The sequence below is a fragment of the Brachyistius frenatus genome, unplaced genomic scaffold, assembly GCF_029030835.1.
Source record: "Brachyistius frenatus isolate BFR_SWC_R1_liver_20210118 unplaced genomic scaffold, ASM2903083v1 Contig_6, whole genome shotgun sequence".
In the NCBI taxonomy this organism is placed as follows: Eukaryota; Metazoa; Chordata; class Actinopteri; family Embiotocidae; genus Brachyistius; species Brachyistius frenatus.
The window spans coordinates 4,274,044-4,296,854 of NW_027210605.1; the positions used below are offsets into that span (position 1 = coordinate 4,274,044).

At 40.2% G+C, this 22,811-nt stretch overlaps 1 protein-coding gene across 2 annotated transcripts in view; it reads right to left on the reverse strand.

The window, feature by feature from the left end:
• cacna2d3a (calcium channel, voltage-dependent, alpha 2/delta subunit 3a) overlaps positions 1 to 21,924 on the reverse strand; it is a 114,329-nt gene extending 92,405 nt beyond the window's left edge. Inside the window, exons 1-2 of one of the 2 annotated variants that reach the window (XM_069687942.1) lie at positions 21,403 to 21,923; positions 20,955 to 21,036 (exon numbers count right to left, since the gene is read on the reverse strand). In XM_069687942.1, coding sequence (XP_069544043.1) covers positions 20,955 to 21,036; positions 21,403 to 21,527 — 207 coding nt within the window. In that variant the 5' untranslated portion in view covers positions 21,528 to 21,923. Of the gene's footprint in view, positions 1 to 20,954; positions 21,037 to 21,402 lie in introns of both variants that reach the window. The other variant, XM_069687934.1, reaches the window with a different exon arrangement.
• Between the last annotated feature and the right edge of the window lie 887 nt (positions 21,925 to 22,811).

Genomic DNA, 22,811 nt, shown 5'->3' on the forward strand with positions numbered 1-22,811 from the left:
GCATGGAAAGATAATATAGAAGTGGGAGGTCAGAGGGCGGGTGAAATGCTATCTCCATTTTGCAGAGCTAGAGGTGGATACAAATAGAGGGAACCAGTTTAAAATCCCTAATTTGTATTTAAATGTTTTATACTTTACAACATAAATAGTAAGCAGAATGACTTACACTTTACAAGGTAATTAATGTCCCTCTTCTGGCATTGAATAAACCCCCTAAGAGTCGTTGCTCAAATCATTGCATCAAAATTATATATTTTTTTCCAAGTCAAATAAATCCCCAAATATTCCATACAACTTTGCTTTCATTCAGTACACGTGGATCTATTAACATGTGACCCCCCCCCTCTATCTTCACCCACCTCCTCGCTGCTGATCTCCAGCAAGATGATATGGAAAGCCCCAATCTAATAGATGAAAGGATTGGTTCCTAAGGTATGCGATTTATGAAAATCTGGCTGTTTAAGTCTGGGTTTTTAAGACTGTTAGATGGCCGCTGCCATTCCTAAGTGGAAATGCTCAGCTTTTTTCCCCTTATATGTCTTCTAACATAAACAACACCATGGGACATATTTACTGGAAAGTCAATGTAAATTAGATTTTCATTGGAGGGAATGTCTAAATTCAAATCTATTAATTACTGAATTCATCATTACAAACAACCAGTTATGCCGGATTCAAGAAACAGCCTGAAAGTACAACATTACTGTAATGCTAGAATGGTCATGTCATAAGAAGTGCTTGGAAAATAATTAAAATAAGCGCTAAGGTAGATGAGATTTTTTTTTTTGATAGTAATTACGGTGATTAGAGGAAAGAGGGCCTACTTCATCAAGTTACTTTTTGAGGAGATAAGTGTCCACTGAATGGCGGGCTCAGAATACACAAATTCAGCTTGATTTTAACATAATTAAGTCAATGCTGACAAATTTCCAGTGTCAGGCCTGAATATGAATGTCAGGAACAACAATCAGGCCTTGTAGTGTGACATAATTAAAGAACAGTGATGTGGCGTCTGGGACATCATACGACAACCTGACAAAAAGTCTAGCATGTCAGAATTGTTTTGTTTTTACCTGCCTAGTTGACATATCGTACGACATGTTCCTCGACGTTGACCAATAAGATGACAGAACACTCTTGAGTGTACATTTGCTAACATGGAACGACGAGGAACAATTCCTTTAGCTGGGGCAACAATACGACTTTTGGACATTTCCCAGAAAGATTGCCATCACAGAGTAAACAGTTAAGAGCAGAGGCGCTTCTGCTGAGTAATACTCGTGATTAAAAACTTCCTGCACAAAAGTGAATAATGATTGGTCCAGCTCATACTTGTAGTTTGCCAGCCTCCTGACAAAGACACAATTTAAGGCGCTTTGATTGTCTAATCTGACAAAGTTACCATATTGAAAGAAAAAAATACATTGTCAGATCTCGATTACAGTATAATGGAAGCTGTCAGGTGAATCTACTGTTCTGAATTGGTGTTTTTTCTTAGCAGTGGTGAGACTGAGGAGAGATTTAAAGATGGTTGGAGCAAAGAGCAACAGGAACAGTGATGAGCTACTGGCAGTAGGAAGCTAGGAACAATTGAATAGAATCATGCTCATAAAGGGAAACACTCCCTGTTTCATCCTTATCTCCATATCATAGCATCAACACTCTGTTCACCACCATAACACTGAACAATGTGCGCGTCTTTGAAATGCTGCTGAAATGATGCCTGCACTACCAAACTCATTCGCATGCCACAGACAAAGAGTTTGGAATATAAAAATTCCATTCAAAAGTCCTGGGGCAGCCATCCAAAACTGCCTCTCTTCTGCATATGGTAAAGATTGCCTCAGAAAGCAAGCAAGCAAAGAACAAAGAAAGGGAGGAAGTAACAATGGGAATGTGCACTGAAAAACACTTCTTTTTTTTTAACCTCTGTTTAGGCCGTTATTTTTCTTCAAAATTGTCCAGCTTAATAGCCACCACAATCACAAGTTGTATATTTTCCCACACAAACCTTCGTCCCTCACCCAACAACACTGCTAATTAATTGCAGCCTCAAATAACATAGTCTGTGGCCAATCAAAGTGACTGGCTGATGACTCAGAAGCCAAATCACAGCAACCGTAACCGTTTGAAAATTGGAACCATAATCCCACTGGCTGACTGACAACTGCAGTATGACAGAGGGACAGCAAATCAAGGTTTTAAACCTATCCTGGTTCCTGGCTGACTGTGGTGGGCTGTTAAAGCTGACAGGTCAGCGGCGGCTCAGACCTGAACTGGCTTGACAGGTTTCTTCACCAATTGTCTTTGTCTTTTTCCCCTCTTCTTTCTCCCTAGAGCTTATTCTCCTCTCTAGTTTGTCTATCTCCTGCTTTCCTCTTTTATCTCTCTTCCTCTACTGCACCCACTTCCTTTGCTAATTATTAAAAAAAAAAAAAATGGGCCGACGACGTGGACAGTCAGCGATAAGAATTATTCTCTTTAAAGACATCCAAAGTTTTTCCTACTAAAACCAATATGTTTTTGTATACAGCCCCACTACATCCTCGCTGGCCCAGAACTGACAGATATTACACTTCACCAAGGCATAAGGAAAGCAACGAGTGCCCACAGTCTGAAAGGAAGTGTTTATGTGTTTGTAACCATGTTTGTGTGGTCAGTGAGAAGCTAACAGGCTTCTGCTGACCACAGGCTTTCTGCAGCGCTATGTGCAGTCAGGCTGACCAGAGCAGACCAAGCCCAATTAGCCTGAAGCTATCCTCTTCACATCAAATCATCATCACTGGAAAGCCAACTGACATACATCCAGAACCACCATTTCCCAGGAGAGGGAAAAGAAAAGCGTCTGGAGTGGGCTTCGGTGGCAAAAGCAGTATAGCAAGTTGAAAATGAAAAGACAACTGAGGAGTCAGATTTAGGATTCTTTGTCTACTGCGCTAAAGTTTTCTCAAGCCCAACAGAGACGCTTTTTCAGCTACAGGGTTGCTGCTATATGGACACACATGTCCTCTGGTCTCCCTGCAGTAGAACTAAGTAGTTGTTTAGAAACACATTAGACCCGAGCAATATGTTTGGGACATATGCTAGGCTGGAGAACCTGCACATATCCACCACTCTTGCTTTAGCTGTTTATCTCCTGCTGAGAATTGTATGCTATGGCCCAACTTAAGTAATGGGTTCTTTCCATTTTCCCAGAGGATTGTTCGGTCTGCTAGAAGTGAGAACCGAGTTTGTGCACCTGGATACTGACCTGACTTACATTCTCAGTAAGTAATGCTCATTTCACCAGGGAGATCTCTGCTAACATAAAATATATGTGCTTGGTTTCATTTCAAACTTTGCTGTTCCATTTTTACCAACCATTGCATTGCTCTAGTTTTGTCCATCAGTACTGTTGGTTTTAGAAACATTTTACTTGCCAGCTTAGCTGCAGAGGAATGGAGTCGAGCCTCACTCAGCACAGCACAGTCAAGCACAGCTAAGTTTCATTCAGCCATTCCCCTCCATCTCCTCCTCTGACAATAAATCATTCTCACCTCTAACCAAATTGTCACAAAGTCCAGCATTTAGGTTCTCAGTCTATGAGTGAAAACAGTGGGCCTGGAGAGCATCACTGAGGAAGAGTCAAAGCGTTTTCCATAAAATATAATAATCACATTGTTTGACCTGGTGCATCTGTGCAATTAGTTTTGAACCCCTAAACGTTGGCCACTGGGTTAAACAGCTTATTCCCAACACACAATCTACTTCCATTGTATTTTGCATTGAAGTAAATATGGTATTGTAAACATTAGTAATCAGACAACAGTGTGTTATGAAAGCTAAAGTCTTGAAGATGTCTGTGTCGTTCTCTTTGGTGTCACCTATGGCAATAATCGGTAATTGCAGCTGTGTTTTTGCACATCACTTCCCAGAGGTCCACACATTGTCACCTGTGTGATGTCAGTCAGTCAGCAGTTGAACAGTGAGTTAAAGAGCGAGCTTGTTGGATTAGCTCTGCATGTCCTCTCGTGAAAAATGTGTCACGAACTACGCGCCACTTTTCTTCCCCCAAAGAATGTCACCACAGAAACCCAGCTCTTTTAATTCATAATACTGCAAATTCAATGGCTGTCTCATCAGTGGGCCACAGGCTATATCACCATTATGTTATCTCATGCAGCGATAGATATTGACTTAGACATTTATTTAAATAAAAATCGTATTATTACTTTATCGGCTTTCAGTTGAAACTTTAAAATTCTACTTCATTGAGCGAGCAATAAATTACATAACCGCCCTAAGTGATTGACAGCAGCTTAAGAGGGTGGGGTTCAGTGTATCACATACACAGTCTTGAAGGTGCTTTACCACAGAGCAGGTCAAATGGAGCACAGCTAGAGGATGAGCACAAAACTCTTATTGTTTGAGCCAAATAACTGTCTGCCCATGAACCAAACCACAACCCAGCTACAAATTCTGACCTCATGTGTCCACTGACAAAAGCAGTTTCAAATGTATTGAAGACAGAGACAAGCAGTGGTGACACATATAGTATTTTCTATAGTAACTCAAACCCTGTCATTTTCTCTTCCACATCACATGAATGAGCTGATGATGCTACTCTCTCCTACACAGTGAGGTCTGACTGTGGGACAACAGAGGTGTGATTTCTTATATTAAGGCTACACTTTAGCACCGAAACAGAGACATACAGTATGAAAGCCAACACATAGACACACACACTTACATACAGAACTTAATCAATAATACAACAGAATATCCAAAATATGTAATTGAAAAAGAGCAGCCATCATACTAAATATTTTTCTGTCATTGGCAGGAAAGTTATGGTACACAAAAAACTGTTTTTCTTTATGTCTATCTATCATAATGTTGTAAGAGTGTAGGTCTTTGAATGCAACAATACTGTATTTGTTTGTATCTATGTATGCCATTTCCTTCGGGTCTGGTAATAAAGTGATTAATGAAGGGGAAAACTTCATTTCACAGAAAGACTGAACCCAAATACCCCAAATCCCAGCTCATTTTACGCGTCACCAGAGCCGACTTTAACTTGGCCAACTCTCACAAAATCTCACAGCTGTTTGAATCTCTCTCTTCTTCTCACTTACACACACACACACACACACACACACACACACACACACACACACACACACACACACACACACACACACACACACACACACACACACACACACACACACACACACACACACACACAGACGCTCATACAGGTACATAATTTTTTTAAAGTTATGATCAAAACGTATCTCTTTCTTCACTTATTACACGTAGATTTTTTTTTAAGCACATATCATTTAAAAAAGAGAAGTAAAATCATAATTCATAATGAAAAATTACAAAGCATGTAACCTAGTATAAATGATAAAAAGCAAAAAATATAAACATGATTAGTGATTTTCTTTTATTTCCACCAATGTTTGTTGTCTCTCTGGCTTACTTAATGAAGCTGAACATTCAAAGAAGAAGAAAAGAGGCAGAATTTGGAAGCATGTGCCAAGATGCCAGGCATACTACCCTGAATTACATATAGTATCTGGTCTCATTCAAGCTGCGGTATTGGATTTTCATTCACAAAAATCAACGTTGTTTGTTTTGTTTGCCTCGTCATGCCCGTCTGACTACAAGTGGATGAGTCTGGTTTGATGAACAAAAGAGACTCAGAGAAGCCTCTTTAATGTGTCTGTGTGTGTGGGGGGAGAGGGAGGGGGTGGAGAAAAGGAGAGAAAACACAAGGACATAGAGACCAAAAAGTCCACTTAGAACTCTCTAATATGCTGAGACCCTGAAATGAGCAAACAACTTGAGAAGAAATAAAGTTAGATTAAAAGAACTGCAAGTCATTCAAAGGTTCAGATGTTCAAAGACAAGGAGGAAAATAAAAAAGAAAGAGGACAAAAAAGAACCATAATATCAGAGGTTCATTATCATTCTTTCAAACACTACTCTTCTCAATGGTTCTTTGATTCTTTCACCCATTAATGTTTGGCCACAACAGTCAATATACACAATTAATATCAATATCAACAATAAGCATCTGCCATTCGTACGTAGTCTAAATGTGTATGCTAAAGCTGTAAATCTGCAAAATAATGGTAAATTTGTTCCAGAAAAATGTTACATTGAAGATGGTAATTTAATTTACTGGTCTCTGTGTCCATTAAAGGTGCCCTTTAAGTTCCAAAAAACATTTCCTTCCTCAAAAAAAAACATTCTCAAAACTTGTATCATTTACACCCATGTAGGACTGCTCCATTAAAGTTGACGAGTCAAATCATCATTCAGAGGCCCCTCAGCCGACTGAGACTCTTGTTAAGCAGTCAGGTTTTTTGTGGTTGTTTTTGATGAGGAGGCCAGGTGGCAGTGGACTCACATGCCTTTGGAGACACGCATGGAAAACACAAAGAGAACAAAACCTCCGTTGCACACCGTTGAAAGCAGACCAGGACAGAGATCCTCGGCAATCCAGAGACAAAATAGAGAGCACTGTGTTTTTTTTTTCTGATTGTCAGATAGTCCGGATTAAGAAAAAAAAAAGGAAAGGAAAGTCGAAACACACTAAAATCCAATTCAACTGGAAAAATTCTGAGTTGGCTACAGCTCTACACCTATTTTTACAAGCTTGCATCCTTCTTCTTCTCATGCTGATGCTGCATAGTCAACTAATATAATACATAATGTAAACGGCAGGCACCACCCTGCCTGCATAATGAATACTCCATGTACTTGTTGTTGAAGTTAATTTTTATTTATGAACTGTAGTTGTCGTGAAGTACAACTGAATATATTTGTCACTGCATGATCACAATCTCATCACCAAAATGTACAATTTTCAACATGAAACATTAGTAGTTCAATCTCTATTAATTCTATAATTTCCAACATGTAGAGAAATGTATGTTTTCATGAAATAAATGGTTGAAAACATTTTAAATATGTCAGACAAAGGCTTTGCTGCATAATTTAATTAAATCCCAGAACAGAAACGTACAACTGGGTGGAAAGTAATTTCCCTCTGGATGAAGGACACTTGCTGTGTGTGTATGCTTCCAGGTGCTTGTATGTGATCTTTTATGCAAACTACATCCTTGGAGAATGAGCATGCACTCTCCTAAAACACATTCAGGAGAACAAAAGTCTTGCAGCGTCATCATTTAATATACAAAGGGCCACTAATTCCCCAAAGCCATGTTTGTAATTAAAGCGAACATGGCTCAGGGAGGAGGAGGAGACGGGCAGCGGAGAGACAAATAGAGATGAGGTGAGGAGAGAAAAAGAGAAGAGGTAGGACTCCAGGGTGTCATGTGCTTGAAGTAAATTCTGTTTTCTGCCACCGTGTCACTGGGCCACTACTGCTTGTGTATGTGTGTGTGTGTGTGTGTGTGTGTGTGTGTGTGTGTGTGTGTGTGTGTGTGTGTGTGTGTGTGTGTGTGTGTGTGTGTGTGCGTGTGCGTGTGTGTGTGTGTGTGCAGAAGTAGGGAAGAGATGGCGAGAGACTGTCTGAAACAATTGCACCATGACTGCTGTTGCATCCTGTCCCCTGTGAAACACTCTGAGTTTGTATACTTTCGCGGGGGACAGAAGTGTCAGCCGAAATCCACAGCAGGAAATCACTGCTGGATCACGGGATCTCCCAGGAACGCCAAATCGTCGCTCTGCCCTCCTCCTTTCATACCCTCCCTTGTATGCCAACCGACAAATTGTTCCCTCAAAAGAAGAGTACTGGCCGGAGATGAAGTGGAACAATTCATTTCACGCTTGTCCTCCTTGCCTCAAAAGCATGTTGGTCTGAGTCCTGTATCTTGTGCCACAGAGACACTCCCCGCGGAGTGTAAAACACACACAGACAAAATATAAATTAAACACTTACTGTAAATCAAACAGACATAACAACAAGATATCTTTAAACATCTTGAAAAAAAGTCAGGGATCATAAACTCTTCTTGCCTGAGTGGCTGCACCTTCATCACCGCCCCACTCATCATAACGCGATCTATCAGCGGTGGTGAATATAGAATTAATCATTACATGGACATGCCTTGAAATTCAATCAATGCACTGTGAATGAGAACACATGCACGCACACGCACCTTTGACACACCACTTGATCATATGGTGAGAGCAGGGCAGGTTCTGATAGGAAATGGACTGTGCCGTATAAAAGCTTTCAGCTTGGTCGGTCGCTGACATCCACCACATGGCTAGACACCCAGTTAGACATTGAAAAAGATGGTGCAGAAAACAGCTGGCACCCTGGTCTTAATTCTTTTCTTTAAAAACAAACAGTTTGGTTGTCATTTTTGGCTTAGTTAAGTCACATCTGAGAGCATTATAAAGCAGCTATTGAACATAACTCACTACAATACTGTCGCTAATGAATGATAACTGAATTATGCCCTGTGTCAGGCTTCATAATAATGTTCCAAATTGTGGTATCTCTTTGCTTCAATTAATTAATGCTCTTTTCAGTCTCGACAGATAACAATAGTTAAATAATGATCCTACAACGTTCTTTATTATCACTCGTACACACTGGCTTTAATTCTTAAGAGTGTTGACAGCAGTGACAGCAGCTCTAAATGTTTTATCACGAGCAGCATTAAAATCAGAATTGGCTGATCGAGACAGTAAATGGATTAATTTACAGCTGAACTATGGAAACAGGGAGATTTTGACTGGAGCAAGATATGTTCATTATTTTAGGGGTGTCGTGCTTTAACAATGACCAAACTACCTCCAATAGTGGTGTGTGCTTATACAGTACACCACATTAAAGATAAAGACTGCCTAAATACAATAAAAACCTCTTGTAGAATAAGACTTACAGCTCAAGTAAGATTTTACTTGACTGCTCTAAGACTTTACTTAAGACTTCACTTCCCAATAACTTTTATATATATTTTTATTTAAGTTTTGTATGTTGAATTATTTGGCTCATGCATTTTAAGAACTTGGTCTCAAATCTGGTAACTAAATAACCTCATTAACAGCTTCGAAAGGAAGAATTTCAAAATATCATGTCACTGAATTGTCAGAATTCATACTTGAGAGACATTTTGACTTAATTTGTTCATTAGGACCTGCAACATAAATTTAAGTTGGCCTGAAGGACTCTGACACAGTTGAGTTGACATGAACTCCCAAAAAATGACAAGTCTGCAATCATGCCCGCAGCTCTGTGAGGCTGTACTTAAGTAGATTTGCTTTGAGATAAATGTTGACTTCAGTATGCTAAAGTGCTCCCAATGACAATGTTTCTTTAACATTATTTTTCTGGTATTAATCTTTAATTACAGCGTAGTGAGAAAGGAAACAAAGATCGAGGTAAGACATTAATCAAAATTAGACAGCCACATTTACATGCTGCTGCTGGCAAGGTAAAATGTCTCTCATGATCACTATTAAGCTTTAACACGTTATCGTGTTAACTTTCACGAATTAGCAATGAAGACAAACTACAAGTGAGGCAGGCATTCAGTCGTAAACCAAAGTAGCAGACAAACTGAAATACTGACCAGGTGGTAACGCAAGATGAAAGGTTTAGGAATCACGTAAGTTGTTACGCTACAAGTTATTCGAAGGGAGACATGAACATCTGCACCAAATTCCATGGCAATCTACCCAGCAGTTGTTGAGACATTTCATTTAAATCTATACATGTCAACCTCCTGGTGACATTGTAGGAAAAGTCACAGAATCACTGGATCAGAAAAGGGTTTAAGCCACATGCTGGCTTAGTGGGGATGTAATAGGGAACATCGTTAACACTGCTACATTACAGAGAAATACAAAACTGTAACAATGAGCTTTTAAATTAAAACGTTTACAAACACATACACAAAACAAACTGCCTATTAACAACAATGCTAACGGCAAAATATCAAAACAGATTCTAAATGTATTGGAACAACCAGGAAGGAGACTTGAGCATTTCGTTAATTTATTTACAGACAGTATATTGCATCTGAGCCTAATAGCGTATCCGTCTAAACTAGGAACAGATTATTGACAGTCAGGGTATAAACGGACCTGCACCGTCTTTATGTTTCAAAGTTTTTCTTTTCTGGGGCAGCGAACACAACATTTAGCTAACTGTTAAACTGAAACTTGGGCCTTTCTAAACACTTTATGTCTGATCCACTGGACGTAAGTCACCCTGAGGTTACCCACAAGGCCACTTCCTAAAGGGGAAGACTCAGCCGGTAACAAGTGTTTCTGTAAGATAATAATAACATCTCCGACAAGTTGCAGTTTTTTTCTTTTCCTTCTTGCAACTAAACGACGAATGAAAACTTGGTCGACAAAGACTTTTTTCGTTGTCTAAGGGTTCATTGACTATTTGGGGGTCACCCTACTAAAAATGAACACGGACATTCCTAAATCTGTGTGAAAACCTAAATAAAGTCATTAAATCCTCCTTGTGAGCAAAGGCCATGGGGTGGATTTTATTTTGGCATCATTGAAGCCACTTACACACCTCAACACAAGTCATCCACCCGCAGTTCCTGAGTGTGTGTGTGTGTGTGTGTGTGTGTGTGTGTGTGTGTGTGTGTGTGTGTGTGTGTGTGTGTGTGTGTGTGTGTGTGTGTGTGTGTGTGTGTGTGTGTGTGTGTGTGTGTGTGTGTGTGTGTGTGTGTGTGTGTGTGTGTGTGTGTGTGTGTGTGTGTGTGTGTGTGTGTGTGTGTGTGTGTGCTTCAGCAGTGATAGAGAGTTTAAACTTGAGGGCCTGAGGGCTATTGAGAAGAATAGTAGAACAACAGCTGTACACCAACCCAAACACACACACGGCCTTATGGCATAACTGGTAGTGATGCTCAGGAGTTTGTCGTCTGTTAGCTATGCACCATTGCCCCTCGGAGTGGGTGCCAAATCGGAGCCATCCCTAATGGCCACCATCTTTCACTATCCTCACATGCCATGCTATCTTGGTGTACCCCCCACCTACACTCACACACACATGCAGAAGCTCCTAAAGGGCCAAGGCTGACATCATCTATGGCAGCATTAAAACAGATCTACCCTGAAATAATGCCTTTATGAAGCAAATGCAGCCTCTCCATTTCAAAACTTAAGAAGTGAGTACAACAAGCACCATCTCCACTCCACTTTTTTATTTCATAAGCCATAATTCACTTCACCACAAGCATAATAGAACCAGGAGCAGGTCTAATCTGATCACACAGACCTGATTAATAGCCCACCGTCTATCTGAAGTTGCCTGCATTCAGTTGGTTTCAGCAGAGTCCTGGAAAGTATTTGTCATGCTTAAGAACACATACAACGTGACCTGCTGCTTCTCAATTCTACTCCATGCATTCTCACAGTCTCAGATTGATTCTAGCAGCAGCCAGCGTGAAAGTGGAATGAGAGAGCAAAACATTGTAGTGGATGTATAAAGGCAATATTCATCCTTGCAAGTGGAGATTTATTACGAGAAGTTACACTTTTTGGACTGCAGCTTTATTTGAGTTTACTTCAAAGCCCTCACAAAAAAATGAAGGGAATAAATGCACCATTTACAGTGGAGATGAATACTTTAGAGAATTGCAAAACATTTATCTGTAGCCACCATGAAGTTGAACTGAACATATAATATAAGGAACAGTTTATAATAAGTGTAGAACATAAACTAATGATGTGATAGTTATCAAATGACCAGGTTAAAGAAAACATACAGCGTCAACAAATCACAACATATTTACAGTGTTTTTGCGAGCCTCACTCTTAAAACCCTGCGTATCAGATTTTAAATTCCACAGATTGTATTTCATGTTTACTCAACATTACTGTCAAGTTAACATGCTCGTCCACTGTTCATGCCATGAACATCTTGCAAATCATCTTACAAGAGCATAAGATCTCCGACCTGTGCAGATCATTGCCTTCTCTGACACTCCAGGAATAATCTTGAGATGGTGCTTTGTGACTTTTTAAAGAGAGGTAGCAATGCGGTAATGCATGTTGTCAGCATCCGCACACTGTTTACACCAAAGTGTGCAATCAGCATCCTGACATTTTTTGATAGTCTTCACTATAGAGGTGGGCAACATACCCCTGAAATAATATCATAAATAAGTATATTCTTCGATAACAATATTCTTCATGATGTGACAAAATATGATAAACATTTTATCATGAATTTCAAGTGCATACGATTGCAATAAAATAAGTGTTATAGTTTTATATTTTAGCATAAATGTAACAGTGTGCCTTCAAATATTCAGTAAAGACTCAAATCACTGTGGTTTGTTGTACATCTGATCCTTTGTAACCAAACCACTTCCACATTACTGAAGTCTCTCCCTTATTTGGACCAAACTCCTCAACCATGCAGCCGTTTCAGCCATGGTTGTTGATGCAGTGCACGAGTTACACACGCAACATTTGTCATACTATTACACTATGTATGATGTCATTTTGTCCACAAGTCAGAATAATAACATTTTCACAATATAAAGTATTATTTATCATATAAAAAATTATAGCCATATGATTGTAAACATTAGAATATGTTACACACCGATTTTGGAGTATGTTTCCTGTCTGTACTAGATTATCTGTGTGTTGCAGTGTTGCACTTTATCTCTTCTACACTTTAATCATAGATGTGCCCAAATATAATGTAAAGGAATTTAAAACAGTTCTAGGACAATACATATTTATTATTTTAGGGAAGTGGTGCTACCAAATCTGGCACTGGTGCAGCCATGTAAGAGAGTGTGTGGCAGTAGTGCCACCAGTGTGAAATGTTATTCTGGAGTCTTGTGTCTTTGTTACAGCATATGCCAAACAACACCATGCAATCAATAAGGCTCTACATTGATCGATACTGATCCTCTGTATCCTATGTAAGTAATCATTTGTCACTTACTCACTGCTCAGCAATACCTCAGTGTCGTCAGCACATTAGTCAAAGCAGGTCTCTAGCCAATAAGTGCATTACATGAGCTGTAACAGTGACACGAAAGGAAACTAAAATGAATATATATATAGAATGGGAAAACTTTTTGTAATTTGTACCGAGTGAGAGGTTTTTTGGTGAATAACTAATGTGTTTTTACATCGGTACACAAGCATAACATTATTCCTCCATCCTGTGTTGTGCGCAAGTGTGTGTTTGTGTGAGATGATAGCAAGTGCAGGTGAAGGTCAGCAGGAGGAGGGGCCACTGGTGTCCCACTGAGCTGGATTTGGCAGCACTCTAACCGTCCATGAGAAGTGTTGTGCAAAGTGGGCAGAGTGAAGGGCTCCATAAAGTACAGTCAAACTAAATGTGTGTTTATGTGGGTGTGTGTAAGTTGGCACAGTGGATGTAGGGGCAAAGGGGGTGACTTAGGACACATACTGAGGCTGTCAGGGAGTGCAGCGAGTGCAGGACATTGTGCTAGGCCAGCGGAACTTTCTTTTTTTGAGGATGTGGGCACGAGCACTTGCTCCAAACACTGCCGTGTCCCAAGATCCCCTCCCATGTATTCTTTAGTGCCGTAGCTGCATCCTATCCATTATTAAAGCTGCGGGATAGAGGGAGGAGAGACTTAAAGAGAAAGAGCAAGAGGGAAGGAGAGAAGAATAATTGGGGGAGATGCAAAGATTTACAAAAACACATTGGTGAAAATGTTGACAGAGGGAAGAGTTGACAGAAAGATTGAGTCAAATACAAGGAGAAAGTGAGATAAAGGGACGGACAAAAGAAGTACGAAAGAAAGAAAGAAAGAAAGAAAGAAAGAAAGAAAGAAAGAAAGAAAGAAAGAAAGAAAGAAAGAAAGAAAGAAAGAAAGAAAGAAAGAAAGAAAGAAAGAAAGAAAGAAAGAAAGAAAGAAAGAAAGAAAGAAAGAAAGAAAGACCGACCAGCACAATGAATGAACCAAGATTATTCAGGAAATACAAGGTGGTATTTGTTATTGATGGAGAAGCCGGTGTTCTTTCTTTTATTCACTGTATTTCTTTATAAGAGCAATCTTTACCTACAGCACACAGGGAGAACCCAAAGAAGCGGCTGGATGATTGATGTGGACAGCAGTAAGTCACAGACAGTCCTTCACACAATGCTGCACACTTTAATGTGCTTAATAGCACTAGTCCCGCCCCTTTACCACGTTGGCTAATGTTTGCTGTCTGTATGCAGTCAAGTCTGGAGCAAACCAGGTGAACAATCTGTCATAATTACAGAAATCTCTGTGTGTGTGTGTGTGTGTGTGTGTGTGTGTGTGTGTGTGTGTGTGTGTGTGTGTGTGTGTGTGTGTGTGTGTGTGTGTGTGTGTGTGTGTGTGTGTGTGTGTGTGTGTGTGTGTGTGTGTGTGTGTGTGTGTGTGCTTACATAAGTATGCGTGTTCATTAATGTCCGGTGTAGCCACAGTGAGATGCTGTTTATTTGCAGGCCAACAGAAGCAGAGGCAGAACCAGAACTGAGCAGCTGAAGACAGATGACAGTGGATATTTATCTTCAGCGTTCACATTCATCATCCGAGCAGCACAGAGCACAATGTGTTACAGTTGTATGCAAAGACTATGTGGTTCTTTGTGTGTGTGTGTGTGTGTGTGTGTGTGTGTGTGTGTGTGTGTGTGTGTGTGTGTGTGTGTGTGTGTGTGTGTGTGTGTGTGTGTGTGTGTGTGTGTGTGTGTGTGTGTGTGTGTGTGTGTGTGTGTGTGTGTGTGTGTGTGTGTGTGTGTCTTCTGCAGAAACTTCAGGAATGGAAAGTAAAATCTACTTTCGTACAAACACAATTTAACTTCTAAGTCAAACATATTTGAGGCTGGCAAATGAACTTAGACTGGGAGACTGGGGATAAATCAAAGATGTGAACCACACAACAAGTCATCAAAAGGCACTTGATTTTCAAAGCCCACAAATACAGCGTCAGCAGTAGAGCGCTTTCCGAATTTAAGTTCTTTAATCCGGTAGCAAAGGGCCTTACTCCCTGCTCCTGAGCCTTCTACAGTAAAGGTGTGTGTGTGTGTGTGTGTGTGTGTGGGGGGGGGGGGTTTGATTCACAGTGGCTTTTTTCATGCTTTTTTCACCAACAAAGCACTAATTACAGTATGAGTGAGTGGCTGTGTTGGCTAAAGCTGGCCAGTTAGGACATGAAAGGATAGCAGCACAAGCTGCACTCCTACCTGCTAACGCCGTAATTAACCCTGTGACACGACATTCCTCTTTCTTTAACCCATTCTTTCTGTCTTACACACACACACACACACACACACACACACACACACACACACACACACACACACACACACACACACACACACACACACACACACACACACACACACACACACACACATCTCTTTCTCCCCCCTCTCTGAGCAGTAAAGGAATCAAATTTAGGAAGATCATGCTTTGGTCAATGAGAACAAGAGAGGGAGCGAGAGGGAAGCAAGACGAGAGATGGGTGGGTGAGGGGAGGTTAGGGAAAGAGGGACAGTCATCAGTGCATACCCCCTCCCCTCACCTCATTGCCAGCCATGCTGAACCAAACCTGACAGCTATTCAATTTTCCCAAAACTAAATCTAATCTGCAGTCGTCTCCCCCTCACTGACACGCTGTTACACTGCAACGCCTCAGCCATCACCCACCCCTGGCAGCAGATTGGCGCCATCAAGCATACTTCCCCCTACACTTTGACACAGTCACAAACACAGACACAGACAAAGTCACCCATATTATTATGTTGCAAGGAAGGCAAATAGAGGGCAAAAAGAGAAATGAGTAAAACTGCTCTTCAAATGAAAAGTTAAACCAATTTTAGACCGCAAAAGTAATATAAAAATAAAATACTTTCTATTAATAAAAAAAAATATTTTTGACAATCAAGTGAAAGCTTAAATACAATAAACAGGATTTTACCAGGATTTTAGAAATACCTAAATTAACCCAAACCCCGTATGACATTTTTGACTTCTCACAGTCTATAAAATGTGCTGATATTACATTGTATCTCGCCATATATTTAACAGCTGATTCAGAGCATTGTCCAATAATAACTTTGGTGGAAAAGCACTGCATTCCTTAATTCTATATTACTTATTTGCCTAAAAAAAAAAGCTAACTTTAAGTTCAATTTCAAAATACCACACAGAATTTGAGTGTATCTGTAGATTATAAAACCCTTCCTTAGATCAATGAGATTATTCCCTGAAAGTATGTATGTCCAGTACTGAGTTACCTTCTGTATGTGCACAATACTACAAAGACATTGTTCTGGTTTAGAGAAAATCCCCATAACCTTAACAAGTAACCTACTGCTAACATAAATAAAGTTTTCTTGACAAATATGTAAATAGAAATTGATGTCAGAAATACGAAGCACTTTCCCTTTTTGATTTCTCACATGGTAAGAAAATGCATGAATAAATGAATACTAAGTCAAATTAAACTGTAAATGCTGCTTAATATGAGTACTGAGCAGAAAATATAAAGCATTTTATCCACTCATACTGCAGTTCTGCACACAGCAACAGGCATTCTTCCACTGTTGTCTTCCAAATATAATTAATTCTCAATGAATGTGAAAAACTGAAATGCATAATCACTTCCATTTCAAAATCAGTCAATTAGTCACGCTCTTAAATCTGGTTAGTGTTACTAAAATACAGATTGAGAATAAAAATAGATGTGTTTTGGGGATTTTTCTGAAACAGACAAACAGAAAACTGCTTTCTGTAGAAATATTAATTCAGGTTTTTGTGAAACAAGTCTTGTAAAAAAGCCACAATCAAAATATACACACTGTTGTGTGTGAATCACTTAACTCATCATGTCTGAATAAATTATTTGATCTCTTGAGTTCAGAAGATTTTTTAAAGAGCTGATTCCAAATAAACTGCATTGAGCAAATAACATGCAGTTTCTCTGCACTAATGTGAAAGATGCTAAACTAAACTAAAATAAAGTTTGATGGCATTTTAATTAAAAAAAAAAAAATCCTATTTTCAGAAAATGAGAAACTGGTAGATTTATTTTAAGTGTATTAATTAGTTATTGATACTATTGATAATTATCCTATGTAAAGTTGAATCTGATCAGGAAAAGGAGGGGAAAAAATGGGAAATGACAAAAGCTTTGCTGAGTGTGTACTGCTAGGGTGGAGATGCTGACAACTGTGAGATAAAAACAAAGTCAGGAAAGTATATGTTTATCTTTCCTGACTTAAAAACTGAGTTTCCATTAAAAATGACATATTTGTTTTACATCACAAAAAAAGGGTATGGTAAAACAAATTGAGGGATCTGTTCTTTCTTTTGTTCCCTAATATTTTCTCTCGTTGCGGGTCTCTCCGTAAGCCTTTCGCCTCTTCACTTCACTGAACGACTTCACCACTGGTATTTATTTTTCATCCACCGTTTCTTTTTGAGGAACCACTCCACTCAGTCTTATTCAACTCATTCTTAAGGAATATTGTCAGAAGACATGTCAGTGGCTTGCGGCCGGCACTAAGCTCTTGGATAGGAAAAGAGAATGGTATGGCACCACTCTCTATAGGAAACCATACATGCACACACACCCACACACACATACACACTCCTCTTTCCCGCCCAAGCAAATCGATTCCAGCAAAGTCTTGTCACACATCATTACGCCTTCCTATCATCCTCTGCTCTTTTACTCTGTCTATGTGCCTCTGTGTGAGAGAGATGGTGTGTGTCTGTGTGATTGAGCATGCTTTAAGTAGGTATGCAAACTTAACACACACACACTGCAAGCGTATACGACTGCTGCCTTTTCCTCAGCCTCAGAAACAGCTTTAAAAATAGGAAAGCAGACGAGCACGGATAACTTTCAGATAGCCACAGTGGCAATCTCACTGACTGATCATTTTTCTTGTATCTTCCATTACTAAGAGACTTGAAGTTATTTCAGCGTGGCATAATGTCCCACTACTTTGATTCCAGAAAAACATAACATCAGTGAGGTGAAAACTAGCCCATCCAACAACGTCCTAGCAGACGCAGCCATCACAGTCAGGCTGGTTCGTATAGACAGGTTGCTCAATGATACATGAAATTAAAGATTTCAACAGAATAGCAGTGAAGAGGGTAAAACACACAGAGCTAATTCCAACTATCAGTGCGAGATGTTTAATGTGTCGCAAACAGAACTCTCCTCTCCTGTATATGGGTGTGAGTGTGTGTACACATACAGTGAATCTAAACAGTACATTATAAATATTTCTACATGCGTTGATGAGTATACTGCTAACAAAAGCAGAGACACACAAGCACACACACACACACACACACACACACACACACACACACACACACACACACACACACACACACACACACACACACAAACTGTATGTCCTGACTGATATAACCTTGAAACAAGAGCTGTTTCCGATGGATATAGGAAGTAGGTGGTGGCGTGGGAAGAAACAAGGGATCAGGACAGGAGAGGAAAGAAGAGAGAGAGGTTTGGATGACAGAAGAAATCTGGTCTAAGAGGATTTAAAAAAAAAAAATTTTTTTTTTTACTTAATGTTGGTCAATACTCAATTTGTAAATTATTCAAAAAAAGTATTCATTTTATAACATTTAGATTAAAATGTATGTACTTTTAGATCCGTCTGGGAATAAAAACACTAACCATTTCAAGTCAAAAATATATTTAGAATTGATGCCACAAATAGGTTTCCTTTTTCATTGAAATTACTAAAGCACTTTTATGACTTTATTTATAGAATATTAATTTAAGCCACGAGTGTATTTTGACTGACTCAATTAAAAAGAAATTGTATTGCATGGTTTTGTGTTATTAATTATGATTAACAACTCTTTCGCACTTTTTAAGAATATCTCTTATTAAAGATGATTAACTTTGAAGTCAAATCGAGCATCAAATTACTGCAGAGTCAACACAAAGGGGTTATCAAATTCAATTTGAATCATTTTACACAAAGAAACAGTAGGAGCCACCATAGATGCCACACTTTCAAAAACACTAAAGAAATAACTACAAAATATAAAACCTGTTGAGCAACGAGTTTCTTTTTATGACACTTCTGTGCAAGCTTATTTAGGATTTGTGTGCTGTGTATATATTTTTTTACCAAAAGTCATTAGGCAAAATGTAACTTTCCACTAATTGGTCGATCTCCTTTTTTCCTTTGGTTTGATGAGAAAGATGGTGCATATTCATTGAATCAGAACCAGAGAAGCGGTGTGTGTGCGACTCATGCAGAGCTATTGTTATTTCCAGGGGAGTTTAGTTACGCTAGGGTCAGAGAGATAACTGAAGACAGACTCAGTCCATCTGTCCTCTGCCTAGGGGAAACATACACACACACACTCACACACAAACCTTGGTCTTTTCTCTTCAGTACCATCTCCCTCTCTATGTACAACAGTGTATATCCCTCATTCTTCCTGCCTATTTAAAAGCATATGTGCCCTCGAGGCATCTGTGGTCCCTCCTTAGCATCCCTGGACAAGAGCTACTGGACTGTACCAGACACACAACAAGGTCTCGCACACAGGATATTGGGACATGCTGGCAACGCTTGCAAGTAAATGCATGTGTCCATTTATACTGTACATTTGAACACTGTGAGAAGAGGGCACAGTGACTAACACTACACTTTGCATCAAAACAATTTGGTGGGAAAGATGCGCTTTTCCTACAAAAAGGTCTTCAGTCTTTTCTTTGCTCAATTAACCCTGCGGCCTTCATTTGCATTTCATAAGGAGGTCGTCACTCTGTGGGAGGGTTATCTTCTTTTGGAAGCAGAAAAAGATGAGAAGGGGGAAGAGTTTTTATCCTGTCAGAAAGATAACACCACTCATCTGCCTTATCAGCGGCTGATGAAATCCATGCATGTCTATGTGACTGTGTAACTGAATATGCGGTACGTGGTCATGTGCACGTGCAATATATGGGTGTGTCTGTGTGTGTGAGGGGATTCTGTATGCACTCGTGTATAAGGGACATGCGACAGTGTGACACCCAAGATCTCTGCATCCACTAGACCCCTGAACTGCTGGCCCCAAGGACAACACTGTCTGTGTGCCAACTGAGAGGTTACTTTCAGCTTGGCCTTTTATTCACTAATTATCCATTAGCCAGTTTTAACTCACCTCATCAACTGACCCTCCATTAGGAAAATTTGCATTACATCACACTCAAACCTTGCATCAATGCCACAAAGCAGAGCAGCACAAAAGGAGGCAAGGGGGTGTTTCAAATGTGAGGAACATTCAGTTGCTTAGCAAAGAAAAATTGCTCTTTTCTGAGGGTAAAATGTTATGTGTGTGTGTGTGTGTGTGTGTGTGTGTGTGTGTGTGTGTGTGTGTGTGTGTGTGTGTGTGTGTGTGTGTGTGTGTGTGTGTGTGTGTGTGTGTGTGTGTGTGTGTGTGTGTGTGTGTGTGTGTGTGTGTGAGAACACATCTGCCTGAGTGCTTGACAATTGACACCAATCTAAATGGCACATGTTCCGAATAAGCTTTCAAATCTGTGCCTGCATAGTGAACATGCATTACCGATTCTCAAGGTCCTGCAGTTTAAGAGATGAGAAGTGACATTTATCTCGACTAACAAATTACTCAACACCAGTCATTTCCTCTCATAACCTGTTCTTTCATATCCGCACAGCGATTTTAAAAAGCTCTCAAAAAGATATTTTTAAGCTTTTAAATAAACAGTTACTTTCCCCGCATTATCACATCATTTCAGCTTTGAAAAAAAAAAAAAATGGAATACAGTGTGTACTCACACAACTACACTTAGGCTACACATTGTATACATTTTTAAAAACATACTTCACATTTCAAGGGCATTAGACAAAAATATATGTATCTGTTCTCACGTCTCTGACTTTGTATTTTGCATCGAGTGTGCACCTGTTCCTGAAATCGGAGTGCTGTTCCAGAGAGAACTTCAAATTTGACACCAAAAGAGTTGAATTCAGACAATAAACCAGCTCACCTTCTGCAGCAGCTGGGAGCCTGAGTACTTTGCTGAGATGGACTTCATCTCTCCACCAAATGCTGAAGCCCACAGCTTTACTCTGTAGGAAGACCACACATACAAATCGTGACCACAGACAAGAAAGAAGTGAAAAGGCAAATTAATAATTATAAAAATGTAACTGATATGCAACACCGTTGTTAATATGAAATACTTCTGAACTCTTAACTACTCTGCTTTTTTACTTAAATTGAAATGTCAATTTATAATCCAGAATATATATTCAACACTTAAAAGGTGATAAAAAAGAGAAAATATGGGGAGGGGGAACTGAAAAGCTATGGAAAAATTTCTGCTGTGGTTCATTATATCATATCTTTTTGGTGAGTCATACGACTGGGGTATTTCTAATCCTGTTTGGAAAGCACTTTAACGCGGCACCTTTGCGTAAAGGTAATCTACTTACACGGACGGAGGGATGCTTTGGTGGTTGCCTCCCACCCCAGTGACCCTGGTGCTCAGAGTTGAGAAAAGTAAAAGCAGCCACGTACACCACGCACTGGAGACCACACAGCTCCGATCCACCTGCATGTTGAGCGAAAATAACCCCCCAATACGCGCACAGTGCGAGTTTTTGGGCTATGCTGCCACCGTGGAGTTTTTTTTTTTTCTCCCTCAGAGATCGAAATGTGAAAAGAAAAAGGGAAAAATGGAAGAAATGAAAAGTCACCTATGCTGACTGACTAAACCATTCATGGCAATATGTTGAGCTGATCAGCTGGTACGGGACGCGGATGAGCAACGCGCCTATGCAAACGGCAGGATCATCAGCTGAGTTATCCAAAGTGCTGCGGTGTGGCCCCGCTGACCGGCGCGGTGCACACGGTTAGACTCCCCGACGGAAAGTCGAGCTCGACTCCTCCGGCAGGGAGAGTCCGCTTGGTCGCTTTGATTGGCCGACCTCACCCACTGAGAACACAGAGTGGAGGTTTAGGGGGAACCGGGGAGATCATCAAACGATGCAGCGCACAAGAGCACGCCTACTCCTCTTGAGTGATGCGACTAGCCTCCTCTCTCACTTTCTCTCCACCTCTGTCTCTCTCGCTCATACACACACACACACACACTCACACACACATTGTCTCCCTCCTCGTTCCTCTCAGAGGATAGGCTACTGAGGGTGCTGGTATTGTTGTTGTTGAATTACGCCATACTTGGGACTTGACCCACCCCCCCCCCCCCCTCCCCACACTCAGAGACTCTAATACAGGGCTATAATAGCTAGCCTGTAGCTTTCATGTCAGATCAAGTCATGCACTGTATGCCCAGTTCACTGAAGCAGGAATTACTGCTAAAGTGCTGACCAAAGAAGGAGAACAGAAAAGAAAGTGCGTATGTAAAGGCACAGTGGGAAGTGGAGATGTTCAGGAACAGATGACAAGTCAGTTATTCTGCATAAAAGCATGCCAATTAAATGCACTTTGCAGCAGTGATGTGGCACTGGCAGTGTGTGTGCATATGGGTTGTGAAAGAGGATGAGAGCCCCCAGGGCGAAGCACCCAAAGTGGTGGATTCTATTTCACACAGAGGGAAAGATTCTGGCAAAGGCGATCGACAATGACTGAATAGCCTGTCATTACCCTGGCTGAGGGGTTACTGTGTTGATTTGCGTGTCTACAAAAGACTCACCTTCATCATATACGTCTAACAGTGTGAAACATGCAGGCCTAGGTCAACCGACAACCATAGTGGGTAAAGACCTGTCTTTACGCCATCACATAAAGAAGTAGAGTTATATTTAGTTTCTTTTAGACTTTTATAACAAAAACAGAAGTTTGAGCATGAATACTGCAAATTAATGTTGAAGAAAGTGTC